Source organism: Mauremys reevesii, linkage group 9 (genome assembly GCF_016161935.1).
Source record: "Mauremys reevesii isolate NIE-2019 linkage group 9, ASM1616193v1, whole genome shotgun sequence".
NCBI lineage: Eukaryota > Metazoa > Chordata > Testudines > Geoemydidae > Mauremys > Mauremys reevesii.
Genome location: NC_052631.1, coordinates 23,473,906 through 23,492,642, shown reverse-complemented (window position 1 = coordinate 23,492,642; position 18,737 = coordinate 23,473,906). Strand labels below are relative to the sequence as shown.

The 18,737-nt window shown below is 42.0% G+C and overlaps 1 protein-coding gene across 2 annotated transcripts in view; it reads left to right on the top strand.

Annotated features, from left to right (window-relative positions):
* Window positions 1-10,666, top strand: part of LOC120371263 (TCDD inducible poly(ADP-ribose) polymerase) — a 67,247-nt gene extending 56,581 nt beyond the window's left edge. For both annotated transcript variants that reach the window (XM_039486856.1, XM_039486855.1), the window contains exons 3-6: window positions 1,164-1,332; window positions 3,242-3,423; window positions 9,303-9,578; window positions 9,960-10,666. In XM_039486856.1, the coding sequence (XP_039342790.1) occupies window positions 1,164-1,332; window positions 3,242-3,423; window positions 9,303-9,578; window positions 9,960-10,407 (1,075 nt within the window). In that variant the 3' untranslated portion in view covers window positions 10,408-10,666. The remainder of the gene's footprint in view (window positions 1-1,163; window positions 1,333-3,241; window positions 3,424-9,302; window positions 9,579-9,959) is intronic.
* Window positions 10,667-18,737: the final 8,071 nt, after the last annotated feature.

Sequence of the window (18,737 nt, the reverse complement as noted above, 5' to 3'; positions counted from 1 at the left end):
CCATATATTTTTCCGTGAGGTAAAGAATATAGGCTCCAACTCTTGATAGGTAATATCAATTTTCTCTCATTATACTTCTGAAAGCACCAAATTACTTTTATATAAAAGTTGCATGTGGAAGTGTTGATTTGTAGCAGCAATACAGCTAGCAGAACGAAAAGCAAATATTTCTCTGGGTAAGCTTCATAATAGTGAAATCAGTTTCTCTTTTCATATTATGCCAGTTCTTTTCTGTCGCACATATGATGAAAGATAATTGAACTCTCCAGTGGATTAGCAGCAGATGCTCCTCATCTGGAGACATTTACATTCCCGCTTCTTCCCTGAAGCACTAACTTTCACAAGAATAACCTTTTGAATAGTATTTGGCTGCTTCATCAAACAGGGTTGTGTGATGTATTTGCTTGATAGTATGGTACAACTGTCAAGGATGCATATATTGATCTTTCCATAACTCATCTATAGTGAACAAATATCTCTGTACTAGGAAGGTTTCTTTTCTTTCTGTGCTTATACAATATTTCCTCACCAGTGTCCTAATCGATATGTTAAGGGTTAGATTGCCCATAGTCTGTGTTTGTTGGAAAAAGAACTAGGAACCTTCCCCTCTTCTATTCTCTAAGCACGGAGCAGGTGATCCCTATAATAGGAGGATGAGTGCAGTGACAAACCCCTTTTAACACTTTCTACAAAGGGGGTGGAGAGAAAGTAGGGTTGTGGCTCCATTGCTTTTCCTCCTCATTGGCCAGCCAGAGAGAGTGAAACATCCTGCAGCATCCTAAGATATGGAATAGTAGATACACAACCTGGAGTTCTGGAACTTCCTGACCCCCCCCCCCCCACAGCCCCAAGATGGTACAGCTCCATGCTGTACAGAGCCATGTTTTGCCGTAATCTGGCTATAAATAGGGAGGCCCAAATTGTGTCCACTTACATCCCATGCAGCCCTGCTGAAGTCCATGCAGTTGCTTGAGGTATGAGTACAGAATTTGACCCTGAATGCTCAGAGTTCCACCTTAGTTTAGCTTGTCAGTAGTGGATAAGCCTGGTGCAATTGAGACATGTTGTAATAGCATTGTTTCCAACCTCCTCCCCCCCCCCCCCCAAGGTGTCCTTGGATGGATTAAAAATTGAAAATTCTTTGTTTTTCTTATTCTTTCCAGGGGACATGAGTTTTTGGTAGATCTGAATGTTATGAACTTGTATGAAACCATTGAGTTTGACCAAATGCGGAGGCTGTCCACACCATCCTGCACCAGTTCCAATTCCAACTACTACACAGTCTGGAAATACTTCTGCAGGGACCATTTTGGCTGGAGAGAGTACTCAGAGGTATCTGAAACTTTCCATAAACCTGTTTTGGACCAAAATTATATTGGAAACACCTGCTCAGGTGGAGTGGGTATCACTCCTTGATCTCTTTGCCCAAAACAAATGTAATCTGTATAATATTTGATGTGTTCTTTCTCAGGGGGCCAATACTCCTCATTTGCAGGGGGCTGAATAGTTTTCGTCTCCACTGCGAATCTATTGATGTATAACACAGCAAAGATTTTGTTTCTCTGTTGTCAAAATTCACCCTGAATCGTATGGCCATAGAAAGCTTCCAGGACTGCAGAACACTGCAGTCCTTCTGCAAGTGCAGAGGCTCTGGGCTGGAGCAGGGAAGGAGCAGGGACTTGACCAGTGGTTCTATCATTGGCCTGATTCATTGACCAAAGTGTTGTGAAGGTGCTTCCCATTGGCTTCATCAACTACTTTAGTGAAGAGATTGGAGTAGCAGCTGTGTGACTACGTAACCCCTACCTATAGGTTAGCAGTGTATTTTAGTTCTGCCCAGCCCCAATCTCCACATGGTTCCCCTGCTCAAACTCATTTACTTGGTCTTAGTGAACTGGGGCAGGATCTTGAATTTCATCTGCTGGGCTTAATCTTGCCATAGGGGCACCTGCATTGGGGCAGTGTGGAGCCACATTGCCCCAGGCTGGAGTGCCAAGAGGGACTGTGCCTCAAGGAGGCAGAATCCTTCTCAGAGTTCCCCAGCAAGCAGAAGCAGAGCACCCATTCAGACAACAAAGACTACGCTCTCCTGTGTGCCCTTTTCTCCTTGTATACCTGCAGAGCTGCTGAATACGGGCTGGTCCTATAGGATTAGATTTATTTTCAGTTTGTACCTGGCTTAGACTTGTTTCTGTAAAAACACAGAAGTAGAGAACCACAAGAAGAGTTTTAGTAAAACAGAACCACTAAACCTCTGTAATGCGTTCCTCTTTTTGAGAGTCTATTGGCTCAGGGAGCAATGTTTCCAAAATCCACTGGTATCAGAGAATGAAACTAGTTAGTTCCAAGTGCATCACCAGAATCATGAGAACACTGTCGCACTTTGTTACATAAAGGTGTATAATATTTCTGTGCATTAGTCTCCAGTTCCTCCTTTAGAAACAGACACAAATGTAGAAAATTACTTAACCATCAGGGTGACTGTTGAATAGAATCAATATTGCATACAGCCAGCAGAGACAGCAATAAAATGAGAACTATGCTCTGCTGAACTTTTGTTCCACAAGTGACCTGTGATAACATTTTAAATGTGGAAGCTGACTAATAGGTACTATCAAATTTAAGAGCAAATGAACACATGCTAGTTTCAGGGCAGTGTGGCTAATCCCAAAAAACTGATTTTAAGGTATGAGAGAATATGTTATAGAGACTTATCCTTAAAGGAGAAAACTTTTCATTTTGATCAGTTCATTGTTCTGAAAACTCACTTTGGGAAGGCAGATGAATGGTTTAATGCTGGGATTCCTGTGTTCAATTCTCATCTTTACCAGTGACTTGCTGTATGAGCTTCAGCAAGTCACTTACCCTTCTGTGCCTCAGTTTATCCATCTGTAAAATGTGGATGCTATTATTTCTCACTCACAGGAGTATAGTGAGACTTATTTTATATTTGTCAAGCATTCTGAGATCCTTGAATGAAGAACAATCTAAATGCAAACGAATAAAATGAATATGTAAATCATATTAAATGTAATTCTCCATTTTCTTAGTGCTTCTGAAGCAGACATTTGAGGTTTATAATGTGATTAGACAAATACCCATTTAACCTTTTAGCTGGGTAGTTCAACTGTTTTTGTAAAGTGTTTTTAATAATATAACAGTTCAAGATAGAAGCAGCGTTAGTTCTTTTGCATTAAGTTACCATAACTTAGTTTTCTTTCTTTCTTTCTTTCTCAAACAGCCTGTTGTACGATTGATAGAAGAAGCCAACTGTCGGGGTCTGAAAGAGGTCCGGTTTGTTACCTGGCACAATCAGTATATCTTGAACATCAAAGATGGCTTTCAACAAAATGCATGTTTCCGAAGAGAAATCAAGAGGAGACCCCTTCTTCGCTCATGTGTTGTGCTGATGCCATTCTTACAGTAGGTATCCTGGGGCGGGGGAGGTTGAAAACTTTTTACTGTGAAAGGGGACTTTTCAAAGGTCCTTCAACAATGGTTACTTTCCTTCTTTAAGACATGACAGAGGGAATTTTTCCTTACTGGCTAGGAAAATCTAGAAATAATAGGTATTGTCCAGTATTATTTACTGCAGGCCCCTCAACTCAAATCAAGTGCGTTGGTACTCAATCTAGTAGGATTTCTGAATTAGTGATACTTATTTTTTATGTATAAACATGGGCCCTGATTTAGTAAAGCATTCTTATAGAGGAAAGGTGCTTAAGGGCTTTCCTGAACCAGGACCATAGATTTTTCACTTAGAAAGATCCCAAAGCTTTGAACACTTTACCAATAGATTTATAAACATGTAGCAGAATCACTTCACCCCACACACAGTTAAGTGCAGCCATCTCTGTGGTGAAACTCTGCAACTATTTAACAGCCCACAGCAACACTGCTCAGCAGTTTAGAAGTAGAAGCAAAGAATAACTCTAGTATTAGGCTTAAAGTTCTTTTCTCTGACTTTCTCATGCACAGTGTAGATTTCCTTGGGCATGTACTGGAGATGTTCACTGAAAAGTAACTTAAGTAATAACAGTAGCAAAATATCTCAATTATAGCACTATACTGTAGTTAAGTGCCAATTCTGAAATGACCCTCCATTGTCCCACAACAGGAATCAGCCTGAGCTGTGAATTCCTGAGCTCAATGTGCATTATGTTTCCAAATGTTTGAAGCTGAGGTTTAAGTTCAAGCCTATCTCTGAAACATACTGATTTATTGATCATGGAGGATTGTGTTCCATGACCAATGGAGCAGGGAAATGGCATGCCAACGCTTAATGGCCTTTTCTGGCCTGGCACTTCAGAATGCCTACAGGGCACAACCCTACTGTAGCTGAGCACAAATCTTTAAAGTCCCCAATCCATTGAAATCACTTGCATACAAGCAAATAGTTGGAAAGTGCTGGCCACAAAATGTAGGGGATGTGATAGGAAGAAACTGGATCTATATTTAACTTACTGCACCCATGAGTAGCCATTTTCTCCCCTTGAATATGATTTCTAGCCTGTACTCAAAATCTAACCTTCAGTAGTGCGCAGCTCTACACAGGTGCACACCTTTGGTAGACGGCATAAGGAGCCTTCTACTCTCCCCAGCCCTTGTATCCTTCTGTTCAGGCAAAGTCTTATTTGAGAGAGCAGGCACTGATTTCTGGTAGCAGTTTGTGTTGTTGATTAGCTACCTAAATGGGATCACTCTTGTACTTCTATCTAGTGCATGCTGCAAACCGTGAAATAGTAGAACTCCAGTGCTTAAAGAAGTCAGCACTTTCAGAAATGTCACCATAATATCAACAGTGTTGGATACTGCAATGTAATTTCTGTATTTCTACTGGCTTGGCTCTCAGCTTCCAACTACTAGGTGGTACTATGGAGAGCCAACCTTTAGCTGACTGCTCCTCCTTTGTCACCCTGCCTCAGCTATTCTGTGAATTCTACTGCAAGCAGGAGGGGTTGAGGCAAGAAGTGAAAGGGAACACTTGGCCCCTGGTCCTGAGAGTGGATGAAAGGTGGGGAGGACCGGCCTGCTGTCATGAGGGAAAGCCTGTTGTGGGATGTAGGAGCTTGGGACCTCCAGCAGTTTGGACGGACATCTGGGTGTGTATCTGAACTCCAGACACACTGTATCCATATTCATATGACGCTAACGTTCACCCCAATCCGTCGTGGCCCTCCTGTGGCTGAGTACCTTCCTGTCCCCAGGCTCCCAGCTTATGTAGAGAATCATACCAGCCAAGGCTTTCACAATGCTGGCATCTATGCACTTAACACCTTGCAGGATGAATAACATCCTTCCCACTAGGGGATGCTGGCTGGCTTTTTTTTCTTTTTAAAAGGATATAATTTACAGATGTACCCAGATCTGGGCTTCTGAACATGAGAGGGACAGATGTACTTGAAACTTGCCAAACTGCTGTCCACATTTCTGCTTCTCACTCTCTTTAGTGATCACCAAACCATCAGTTCTGGCTTCATAAAAAACAAATGTTTAAAAACACTATCATTTTCAAGAACAATTAGAGATAAAGCATGCCTTGTTTTATCATCCTCTGCATTGGGGGTGAACTTGTTCACCCAAAGGCCAAATGAGAAAAGTGTTGCATTGTAATCCTTTTTGATTAGAACTCATAAAAATGCCATTTTTGTGATCTCATCAGCACAGCTGGAAACATTGTCAGAGTCCAGTAGTTAGGAACATATTGTCCTCTTAGCAAAGGGGTGGAAGTCATTAGTCTGACTGGCAGCTTGTCATGCTGGGCCAATCAAAGAAGATTTAACTGCTGTATTAGGCCTAGAATGCTCATTAGCTTGCTAAAGTGTTATAGCATCATAATTGTGAGGTGAAAGTTAATTTGTTCAGGGCCTTGAACAAGTAATTGTTGGAAATATTTTCAGTTATAGTCTGGTGTGGGGAAAACCAAGAACTATAAAACGATATTGGAAAAAAGAGTAAATATATAAAAACATGGACTTCTAGTTATAACACTTCTGCTTCTAATCTTAGGGGGAAAATAAAGACGTGAGTTGTTTTCCTTCATATCCAACTGATATTTTGCTGAGTGCCTGTTTTACTATAGTTTAAGGGTCTGATCCTGAAAGGTGCTGGAAATCTGCAACTCCCAGTGACTTTAGTAGACTCATAGTGAGAAATTTCCACTGTCCTGTCATAAACCTCTGTAGTTCTTAATGCAGTACCCCGAGACTTTTCACAAATAAACCAGTTATTTCACACCACTTATTAGTGAAAGATAGCAGTGTGCTGTAGGAGGGATCTTAGTATTCAGACTTGATTACTTTACAAAATATTCTATAGTACTTCATTAGTTCACTATCAAGTACAGTGGCTGCCATTGAAAAGTCAACATTTGCCACCAGTTACAAACAGTGATTGCCCCTTTTTTCCTATCTCTAAAATAAGAGAGAGGATAGGATACTTAATGTAGGAGTTGTGATAAATGTCTGATAATGGTTGACAACTGTTGACTTTTTAATGATTTTTCATGTATTATAAATGCTTACAATTAATTTACACTTGTCAAAATAAAGGAACAAAGTACATTAAGTGATGAAATATCCTTAATGATTTTGTTTGCTTGTTTACGCTCTAATCTGTAACATTTGTTAATTTGCACAAGGTCTTCCAATCACTAGCATGAATTAATAAGGTTCTATTGTAACTTTGTTACCCACTGACCCTTTTCCCCTTCGAGCAAAAAAGCAACAAACCAACCCCCATTGTAATATCACAAACAATTACTACAAAATCATTAGGAAGGTACATTTACAATCCATCCTCTGGGTTTCCTGTAAGCTATTAATGAACATAGTGGGCCAAATTCTGAGCTCAGTTAAACTGGTACAAATAAATCCAGAGTTGAAGTCAATGGAGTTGTTGTGTTTTTAATAGGGCTGTAACTGAGATCAGAATTTGGCTAGTGGTTCTACTTTTCAGCATTGTAGAACAGATGAGAACTATGTAAGGAGATAGATTTAAGCATAGTTCTACTCTGAAAAGTATCTTGTTAAAAATGATGTTTCAGGGATCACTGTTTGTTGCTTCTCAGAGACCCAAATCAAATCTGATAGAAAATCTGTTTTTAAAAAAAACCTAACTATTTTTTAGCCCTGTAAGTTCAGCCTTTAATCAGAAAGTCATATTGCATTCTTTCTAGCTTACACATCACCAACAATAAAGATTCTGCAATCAGAACTTAATTGACAATTCTGCTGATGATGCATGAACAAGAATAGAATCCAGCTCCCATAGTTGTGTTAGCTCTGCTGTGAAAAGCAGGGAGAATATAACTTAGTCAGTAAAGAGTCTCTGAATACACAAGAGAGCAGACTGAGTAAGAAATTGCCAGTTTTACACACTTTTCAACTAGAACCACACTTTAACCCAAGGAAATTGGCTGCAATAGTGTTGCCTTCAGCAAATTCTTAGATACACATAGTGCTATAGTAAACTTTTTTTTATAAAGTTGGCATAGGGAGCTAAATCTTGCTTGCCTTTCCCATCCAGTGAGTTTCACTGACCTAAAGTCAACTATTTATATAAGGAAGGCAAGCAGGATTTGGCCTGAGATGTAGACAATACTCAACTCACCTCTAATATAGCCAATTGATAAACAGAATGTTCTCACGTCTGTCTTTTCTCCTAGCCAGAGCACATAGATTTTTCCTTTTCAGTAGTGATAAGTTTTGTAAAATAAAAGTGACCTAGTAACTTTAAGGGTGTGCTTAATATAAGCTCCACCGCTTGAGATTCGATACACAGCTGTACCTTGCGTGTCAAAGTCTAAGTCAGAGATTGGCAGTTTCATAATTTGACCTTGGCCAAGTGGTATTGCTTACTCATGACTACTCTTTACTGATCACCTGTGCCAAGGCTTGGCCCTGGAATCAGAGGAAAGTGTCCATATCAACTTCCTTCCTTCTTGCTTCTCCAGTGCCTGAGTCTGGCAACTGTAAAATGAGTTGAGATCAAGTGCTTAGCTCATGCAAACTGAGATAGCTGCATTGACTTCAGTGGAGCTATAGATGATGTAAATAGGTGAAGTTCTGGCCCTCAAATTTTAAGCTCATAGAACCTGACTGTGAACAGCCTTATTTGACCATGGGACTACTCAATTAAGCAAGCATAATTCAGTTGAATAAGGCTTGCAGCTTCAGGTCCCTAATCAGGTGAATGTAAGCCAGTAACTGCTATTTTCTAAAGTTAGCCAGTCTTAAATGTACCTGCCCACAAGCGTGAAACATGCTTCAGAACTGGAATTATTCACTATGGGTGAAATCTTGGCTCCACTGAAATCACTGGCAAAATTCCCATTAACTTCAGCAAGGCCAGGAATTCACCCTCTATTTATTTTTGTGCATTTTAATAATCCAACCAAATGTACATGTAGCCAACACTTACAGTTTTCCTCCCTCTGGCTTAAATGGTCCTTTGCTGCCACAGCCTTTACAGACAGCAGCATTGCTCCTCCCTCCTATGTGTCACCTCTTACCTGGCAGCACTCCCGGCAACAGAGGCTGGTTCAAGGCATGAAAATAAACAAATGCAGATATGCAAGTAAAAGCAACTAATTCTAGAAAGCTTTCCTCAGGACATTCGAGCAATAATACGCAACACTGAAATTCAGCTATCTTTTGTGGTATTACTTATGTTTACCCATTATTTATCCAGGATCATAAATCATGCGTGCCTTTTCTTCTTGAAAGGTGTTCAAAGGGAGTTTCAAAATGTTCTTTTGTTCTTATTTTGTATGTTGCTTGTTCAACAGAAATGGTTAATGAATCTCAGAAAGTTTGTAAAATAATTCCACTTCCATTTGGTAGCGTTCTGTCTGTAGGAGAGATTTAGAAACAATTATCTGCCCCTGACCCATGTAGCAACTCATTCTAAGTTTCTCTGCAGATTAGAAGCTTTACTAATTATTATGACAATTGGTTTCCACCAGTGGTGTTTGCACTGAGATTTTTCCCCCTTAGTGAACTGATTCTGTACTCAGACGAGCTTATGAGAGTTTTGACATTGGTTTGAATAGACGCAGGACTAGGGACTAAACAGATAAGATGTTTGGCATGCTCTTTTTAAACAAGAATTTGAGCTATATAACTTACTGCATTGCTTTATAGCCGTAAAGCAGCAATAGTTTAAGAGAATCTCATAGACTAAGGTCAGAAGGGCCATTGTGAACATCTAGTCTGAACCTTGGTAACTAAATAATTGTAGTTTAAAAGTCTTTTTATTTCTGATTTTTTTTTAAAATGCAAACTCTCTCTTTCCCAAACTAGGACTCTGGGTGGCAATCCTCCAATACCTTCTACATCAGCTGAACCAGCCTCTTCACAAGTCTTATCTCCGACTGCTATTACCTCTCCAAACCTTTATCCTGAAACTTGGATTAGTATGGATCCAGCTCAGGACTTCATCCAAGTGCCTGTTTCTAAAGAAGATAAAAGCTACAGAACCATTTACAATCTGTTTCACAAGACTGTGCCAGAGACCAAATATAGAATTTTGAAAATACAAAGAGTGCAAAACCAGTTTCTCTGGGAGAAATATAAAAGGTGAGTCCATATAAATAGTCTTCTTTTATCATGTTGGAAAACTTCCCTTCTGAAATAAAAAAGAAATGATGGTGTTGGCCATGAAATATAATCTGATTGTTAAGCAGAATATATAAACTTCATCAAATCTCTTCTTTAAAAAAAAAAAAAAAAAGCAACAGCTGTAAGTTGAATAATTTTGCTTGAAAAATAAACATCAGTATACATCTTACACACAAAATGTTCAGGAAATAAGGTTATATGCTACATTTTGACATATTGAAGAAGTGTTCTAATTTTCCCTTTTGCAGTTCTAACATTCAAGATAACACTAATATGTGGAGAACTTTTTATCCATAGAGCTGCACTGAAAATTCATCTTTTTTTCTTTTTCTATTCCAGGAAAAGGGAATATATGTCTAAAAAAATGACAGGGCTTGACAGAATAATGAACGAAAGGCACCTGTTCCATGGTACCTCCCAGGATGTAGTGGATGGAATCTGCAAGCACAACTTTGATCCACGAGTCTGTGGGAAGCATGCCACCATGTTTGGACAAGGCAGTTACTTTGCCAGGAAGGCGAGCTACTCTCATAACTTTTCCAAAAGGTCACCCAAAGGAGTTCATTACATGTTTTTGGCTAAAGTACTGACAGGAAGATACACAGTGGGCAATCATACTATGAGAAGACCGCCACCTGTGAACCCTGGCAGCATCACCAGTGACCTTTATGACTCTTGTGTGGACAATTACTTTGAACCTCAGATCTTTGTCATTTTTAATGATGACCAGAGCTACCCTTATTTTGTTGTTCAGTATGAAGAAGTTAGTAACACTGTCTCCATTTGAAAATCCTCCATGCTCCTAAATTATTAATGATAATGAACTTTTATCTGACATTTGTAGTAGTTTTTGTGAAAAAATATGGACTTTGCAGAACTGATTAAAGTTAGTGGCTTGGAAGAGGGCTTAAAAAAATAAAAAAGAAGAAATCCTGATGTGACCAGTTGTGCAATTGCTGTTTCATTATGTATGTGCAAATTGTAAATATTTTCCCATCCTTTTGTTATAAAACCCTGTTTATTTATGTTAGTAAATATTCATGTTTAAAAAAATGTTTGGGTCAAATTATTTAAATTATGTTGTGCTTATGCATATAATTGTTGGTTCATAGTTGACTTGAACATTTATTATGCCCGGATCCCAAAATCTTAAACTTTTTTAAATGCAGGATCAAGATACTCTTGGTTGCAAGTTATTTCAAGAATTGTCCGAGAAGCTCTCTGAACAAATAATGTTGACTTTTAAACAAATTTTGGAACATTAAGGAAGTTCTTGAGGACTGAAAAAAAAGGTAATATGCCAAAACTTAAATAGGATAAATAGGATGACACATACTTTAACTGACATATTTAATTAACATAGATCCTGGGCAAAATTATAGAAAGGCTGTTATGGGATGCCGTCCATAAAGAATGAAAGGATGGTAGCATAATTAATGCAAATCAACATGATTTTATAGAATCATTGAATTGTAGGACTGGAAGGGACATTGAGAGGTCTTCTGGTCCAGTCCTCTGCACTCAAGGCAGGACTAAGTATTTTATGGGAAATAGGTCTTGTCTAGCAAACTTGATATCTTTTCTTTTTGGGATTACAAGTTTGATTGGTAAAGGTAACCGTTGACATTCTATATTTGACTTAGTCCCGTGTGACATTCTAATTTTAAAACATTAGCTGTCTTCAAAATCAGTGTAACCCACATTAAACTGGCTAACTCATAGATCTTAAAAAGTAAATGTAAATGAGGAATCCTTATCCTATGAGATGTTTCTAGTGAGGCCCCATAGGAATCTGTTCTTGGCTCAAAGCCATTTGATATCTTTAGCAACGATCTGGAAGAAAATATAAAATCATTGATGGTAAAATTTGCAGACAACACAAAAACTGGTGGAGTACATAATGATAGGACTAGTCAATTACGCAGACCAATTTGGACTGCTTGATAAAACCAGCTTATTTTAACAACACACATTTCAACACAGCCAAATGCCAGGTCATATATGTAGGAACAAAACAAAAACAAAAAAAAAGCTGGCCATAGTTACAAGAAGGGAGATAGTATCCAGGAAGGCAGTTAAACTAAAAAGGATTTAGGGATTATGGTATGTAACCATCTGCATATGAGCTCCCAGTCCGATGCTGTAACTAAGAGAGAGAGAACATGATCCTCAGGTAGATAAGCAGGGGAATATCAAGTAGGAGTAGGGAGATGGCATTGTCTCTGTTTAAAATACATATATTAGTGAGTCTCCAGTTCTGATGTCCACATCTCATAGAGCATGTTGAAAAATTGGAAAAGGTACAAAAAAGAACTACAAGAATAATTTGAGGTCTGGAAAACCCGCTTCCTAGTGAGAGACTTCATGTGTTTAGCTTATCTAAGAGAAGGTTAAGGAGTGACTTTGATCATGGTGTACAAGTAGTTGCATGATTCCTGATAGTAGCTCTTCAATCTAGCCAAAAAAACCATAATCACATTTAATGGTCAGAAGCTGAGGTTAGACAAAATCAGACTAGAAATGTAGTGCAATATTTTAACAGAGAAGATAATTAACTTTCAACTTACCTAGGGACATGGTGGATTCTGTCTCACTAGAGGTCTTTAAATCTTTCTTTAACTCTTTTTCTAAAATATATGTTGTAGCCCAAACAAAAGTTTGATGCAGAAATCACCGGATGAGGATCTAGGGTCTGTGTTAGTCCGGAGGTCAGACTAGATAATCATAATGGTCCCTTCTGACCTTAAAATCTCTTAACGTGATCTGCATGAGCAGAGCCCGATTGGCGTCAACTGAGCTCTGTACGGATGCAGGGATTTTCTCGCACAGATCTCAGGCCTGGTCTACACGGGGGAGGGTCGATCTAAGGTACGCAACTTCAGCTACGTGAATAGCGTAGCTGAAGTCGAAGTACCTTAGCTCGAATTACTTACCGTCCTCACGGCGCGGGATCGACGTCCGCGGCTCCCCATGTCGACTCCATACTGCCATTCGCGTTGGTGGAGTTCCGGAGTCGACAGGAGCACGTTCGGGGTTCGATATATCGTGTCTAGATGAGACGCGATATATCTACCTCCGAGAAATCGATTGCTACCCGCCGATCCGGCGGGTAGTGAAGACGTACCCTCATTGAAGGATCGGGGACTTATTTTTATTTTAAAAAGATGAACTAGGAAAGAGAAAGCATTCTCCATGCCGATGGTAATAGAAGTGCAGCAATTCCTATATTAGTATAACTGAAAAGAAGTCACATTTAACATACTAGTAACCATTATGGACCTGATCCCAAGCTCTCTGGTGTTATGGGAAGACTCCCATTGACATCAGTTAGCTTTCAATCAGGCTCCATTAGTTGAATTGTTCACAATTAAGTTTGATTACCTGAGCCTGTAACATTACATTTAATTTCTCGCAGATCTTGAGATGTATTTTATTTATGAATCTTTAAACTGGAATCTGAAGTCATTTTAGAACTACGATTAAAAATCCATAAAAATCTGAACAAAGTAAAGAGCAATTATGTCCCCTTCCAAATCTTCTAAGCCTATCTTGGTACCCTAATCTACTAGTTTCACCTGAGTGATTTATGAGATGCTGTTGTAAAACAAAAGGGGCCACATTCTATATCATTTAAAATTCCACAAGATACTCCACTTCTTACAGACAGCTGAACAATGAATGTATTAATCAGCATTACTGCACACAGTGCTATCCTAGTGTTTAACTCAGTCTCAGTTCGGCAGTGCAGTTGATAAATACATCAAGGACACAATCTGGAAAGTTTGTTTACAAGCTCCGTCTGCACTAGAGTTTTAAGAAGTGATTTTACAAAGAACTAATGTGTTGGATTTTACAATGTTAACTGAGTGTAGATAGAGTGAGTTGTAGTTTGACCTTGATATAGGTGGTTGAAGTGAACCCCACAAATATCCCCTCAACCAGCTACATTGAGGTAAAACTGCAACTTGCCCTGCCTACACTCAGATTTTACAAAGCGTTGGGTATCGTGTAAAAAACGCCTTTTCTGCTAGTACAGACATGGCCTAAGATTATATGTCTTGGGTTCACAGTGCACAAATGTAACTCCACTGATCTAAATGGAAGTTCTCCTGATTCCCATTGGTGTGAGGAGAATCAGGCTCTTGGATCTTTGCATTGCCAGGGATCCTCATCAGACATCTTTGGAATTGTTCCTTTGCTGCCTTGCAACACTCGTTTTTGCCTCCACGTTCTCCTTGTGGCCTAGTAGAACCAATACTTAAGTCTGAGACACAAGATTCCCTCCATCACCAATGCTGCATACGCTCACCCCCACTGCCCTGCTGTTAGTTTCCCACAGGCACTGACTTTTATTTTTCCTGGCGGGTGCTCCTCCCCAAGGTCCCCCTTGTTCCGACTCTTCCCACCACTGCTGTGCTCCCTCCCACCAGGTCCCCTGCTGGCCCGCTGCACTTCCCCTAGCGCCTCCCACCAGCCGCCAAACAGCTGATCAGCAACTGGGGGGCTGGTGGGTGCTTGAGCCCTGGAGTGTCCATGGAGTCGGCGCCTATGTAGCTGCCCTGGTAGGATAACACTGCACACTATCAATTCTGCGTGGTTTGGCTCGCCAGAAGGGTTTTGAGCTTGGGAGCTGAAGCTCTACATAGCAAAGTTATCAAATGTAAGTAGCAAATCTTGGCATAAATGAATGCTACTCATTGTAGCACAGCCCATCCTCTGCTCAACTGAGATGTACAAGTAGTTTGGTAGTTGCGCACCCACTCACCACCATCCCAGCCCATCCTAAGCATTTCCCTCTCTCCTGGAGGAAATCTCTGCAACATGCAGAAGGTGCTGAGTACCTGAACAGATCACCACAGATTGTTCCCCCACCTGCACATCAGAACCCCGGTTCGTCCTCTATACTTAGGACCCTTCATGCCTATACAAAGCAGCAGGAAGAATTCTGCCTTTTATCTGAGTATGGCTGACTTAGCAAAGAATCATGCTAAATAGTGTAAGTCACTACTCCGGGGTCCCTGTGTAGATTGGCTGGCTGTTTAAGAAGCAGGGTTAATAGGTGCCAGACAAAGCAATATCCAGCCCTCTTTACTTGGGGGTGGGGATGTTAAGGGGGAAAATAAGGGTCAACTGGGTTCCAGGATTGTTATGGGGTGTGCAAGCCTCTGGGGTGAGTAAAGCCACAACCACCACATGCACAGTTGGAGAAAAGGAAGGACACCAGTAAGGGTTAACTGGGCACAGCTGCTTTTCTGCAGTGGCTCTGATTGCGTGAGAATGGGAGGCAGCAATGTTTGTTTGGCCAGAAGCCTTCACAGACAGAGAGGGGTGACCAAGAGAGACAGGAGAAATTTCGAGAAGCACAACACCAGCAACGACTAGGTAAGGATTTCTTTCTTCTGTGCAGTTGGTGCTATCTATGTTGTAAATGTACTAAACATACTACGTGGCTGGGGGACTCAGACATCTGAGGACTTGTCTACAGGGGAAAGTTACCTTGGTATAACCCAAAGTGTGACTTTAGATCTGTCTAGCTCCCTCTGTGGACACGCTTAGCGTAGGAGTGCCTTTTTCACTTAAACCCCTTCCAAAGTGACAGAGGGTAAAGTAAAACCCCAAAAAGCCACTCTCTTCCTAGGGAGGATTATACCAATGTAACACTATCAGTTTAACGACACCAATATAATTATAATGGTATAACTGGTAAAACTTTCCTGTGTAGACAAACCTTCAGAGTTATGGCCTTTTTACACTTTTGTAGGTCTCAGTCTCAGAGACATTATGCCTGCTTCTCCCTTGGTCTGAGTCTGTCCATCCCCCCCACCCTCTGGTGGTCTATAGAGAGATTCTAGAGCGCATTTCCAAATGCAGCTCAAGGACAGCTGATGAGAATCAAACTGGCAGTCAGGTTTGCTGTGGAAATGAAAACCTGACATGTGGAGGCTGCTATCCAGCTGTGTTACCCCACACTATCTCCTTTCTCAGCTGGCAGCTTCTTCTAAATCCTCTGCAAAACTGTTCATGGATTGAAATTACCTGCTACAGCAGCTTGTAGGATATGAAATCAGAGTGGGATTTTTAGCACTGTGTGCTCCATAATCAGTCCTCTCATCTGTAGCCCTGCCTATGTGGTGGTGTTCCCTCTCTACTGGGCTTCTTTTAAGTAGTGGGGTCTAATTGTGGGAGGACTGCTACTCTTTCAAGCTCCACGTACAGGATAAGCTCCACCCACACAAGTCACTCCCTAGTCTTCATCATATGATCCTCCCCACCCTTCCTTTGCTGTGATGAGCCATGAAATAATTAACAATGTTGTCTTATAAGGTTCTGTCACTGGGAATCACAGTTAGCACCCATTGAAATAAACAGGGTAGTTCACACCTCCCTGAATTATTGCCTAGGTTGGAAGAACCTGGAGCAGACATCACTACCTCAATTACACTCTGCTCACATGCTGAGACTATTTTGTCAACTATAATAGCTGCTAGGGACAGGTATGTCTTCACTGCAATTAGCCCAGGCTAGGCTAGCTCTGGTGAGGCATCCCCACTACCAGTCCCTATCCAGGACAGACCCAGGTGTCTGTGTCCACCCTGGTGTGGCATTCACCCATGTGAGGTGCTAGGATTTCTGTGGGGATATCCCATGGCATTTTGAGCTTTCTTAAGCTGTGGTGCTCTATCAGTTCTTTTGCAGTGTATTGTGGGAGAACATGCCTGTCCTTCGTGGGCCCCTGTGTGGAAGTGCTCTTAGCCTGGCAACTCACTGAAGTAACCACTCCCAGTGGGTAGCAAGGCCTGGCTCTGACTCAGGAGGATGACCTGTCCCTGCTGTGGCGATTAATACAACTCATTTTGGTAACAGGCAGCAGATGCAAGGCATTAGACATGGAGCAGGGCATTTTGGCAGCAACTTGTTCCTTCCCCGCCCTAAAGGCAGCAGCGGCAGTGGGGCCTGCTGAGATCACACAGGCTGTATGCAGACATAGAGTAGTGGAAACAGCGAATGTGGGTTTTAATAGCTATGGAATCCCCCTGTGCTGTCAGCGCTGAGGCGATGGAAGCTGGAGGGGCCTACTGAGCTGCAAAGGGAGATATGGGAAGTTGACTCTGCCTAGAAACCTGACAGGCTGTTTAGAGCAGGGTTTCTCAAACAGGAGTTGCCGCTTGTGTAGGGAAAGCCAGTGGCGGGCCGGGGCGATGTGTTTACCTGCCCCGTCCGCAGGTCTGGCCGATCGCGGCTCCCACTGGCCGCGGATCGCTGCTCCAGGAAATGGAAGCTGCTGGAAGCGGCGGCCAGTACGTCCCTCTGCCCGCACCGCTTCCAGCAGCTCCCATTGGCCTGGAGCAGCGATCCGCGGCCAGTGAGAGCCACGATCGGCCAGACCTGCAGATGGGGCAGGTAAACAAACCGGCCCGGCCCGCCACTGGCTTTCCCTACACAAGCGGCGACTGCTGTTTGAGAAACCCTGGTTTAGAGTCCCTTCTGTATGAGAAGTCCTTCTGCTTCATAACTCAGGAGTGGTGTAAAATTTGGGCCAACATCATCAGAACTCTGATGTAGGATGCAGCAGCATAGAATCACCACCAAGTATCCCTTTGCAACCCCCTCTCTCCCACCCAGGGCAGCCGGACCCCTCAACCAGTAGTATTGTTCAATCTTAATAGTACTCTGGTCTTCATACTCCCACAGGTTATAGCGTGGACTTAGTGTTTAGGCTGCCTCTGAAAACACTTTAATGTTAGTGTCAATCTGAGAAAAAGCACACTGAAAGTTATACATACCTACCTGCTTGTGCTGCCTGTTTGTGGGCATTGCACAGCTTGTGCTAGTAACCCCTGCTTTACAAGTGTGCAGTAGTGTCTGCCACCCTAAATCACCAGTCGCACCTTTAGCTCCCCAGCTTAGAATCCATCTTGCATTGCATGTGGCTGGAGAGGGAGAGGAAGAAGCAGTGGCAGGGAAAATGGAGGTTCATCCACCCTCAAGTGAATCTTTGTTTACAGATTCCACCTAATAGCATGTAACATCCCCCACTGAAGTAGTGAGATTAGTCATAAGCAAAGCCATCCCCCCTTTGTGTCAAAATGCCCCCTAACATACTGAAAGTGGCAGCCCATGTCTTACTCAGCTACAGCAATGCTAGTTCTCTGCTTCATCTTCCCTGTGCTGTTCACCAATTTCCCCCCTCCCCCGCCGCCTCCCTCCCAGACGTGCTGTGACTCCAGCCAGAGATTGTCCTGGCTGAGCCCTGAAACAACCAGCCTCTGCTTCAGTTCCTCTGATCCCTCCAGCACCTCTAATCCCCAAACCCCAACCAGCAGGGAAAGGGAACTCAGTGCTTGGGGCTATGCCAAGCACCTCATCATAAAACAGGCCCATTACTGATGACTGGCCATTGTGATCCTGGGTCTTTAGGGCTTTGATTTTCTCCCTGCAGTGAGTAGCCTTCTAGTTAATCTCCTCCTCTGCCAGCTCCTTGGAGATGTACAGTGTGGGGGTTAAACGCCAGCCTGGTGTATAGAAACTGGAAGAAGACTTTTGGTGCAGAAGAAGAAAGTAGGTGGAGGGGAAGAAAATATGGCCTGGGGGGAACTGTGGGAAGATATTGGAGGAGGGTCAGCATGTGTGTTTGATTAGTCTGTGTCTTACTGGAAACTGGGTGGGTTAAAGTAGACACCAGGCTCAAGCGTAAATCCGCTACCAGTCCAGCTAGCCCAGGTTTAAAGCACCACCAAATCTGGGCCAGGGGTTTTCATGAGTGGATGGCAGGTTGTGTTAGGGACAATACCAGGGTTAGGACCCAGGCTTACTCTGTACAAAGACATACCCCTACAGACATTACCCCCTCCCAGTGAAAGCTTAGATTATGGAGAACAAGAAGGCAGCATGGAAGAGATGCTTGCATGTCATCTGCCCCAATCCAAGCCCTGCCTTCAAGTTCCAAGTGATGGGGTAGCACTAGCTTCCTTGGGAGACTTCCATAATCTAATAGATCCTTCTGGCAGGAAGATTTCCCCATCAATCTTGTGGTTTATTTAAAAAAAAAGGCACTTTTCCACTGCAAAATAGTACGTCCAAGGAGAAGGAGCAAGATGAAGAATTTGCGATAGCAAA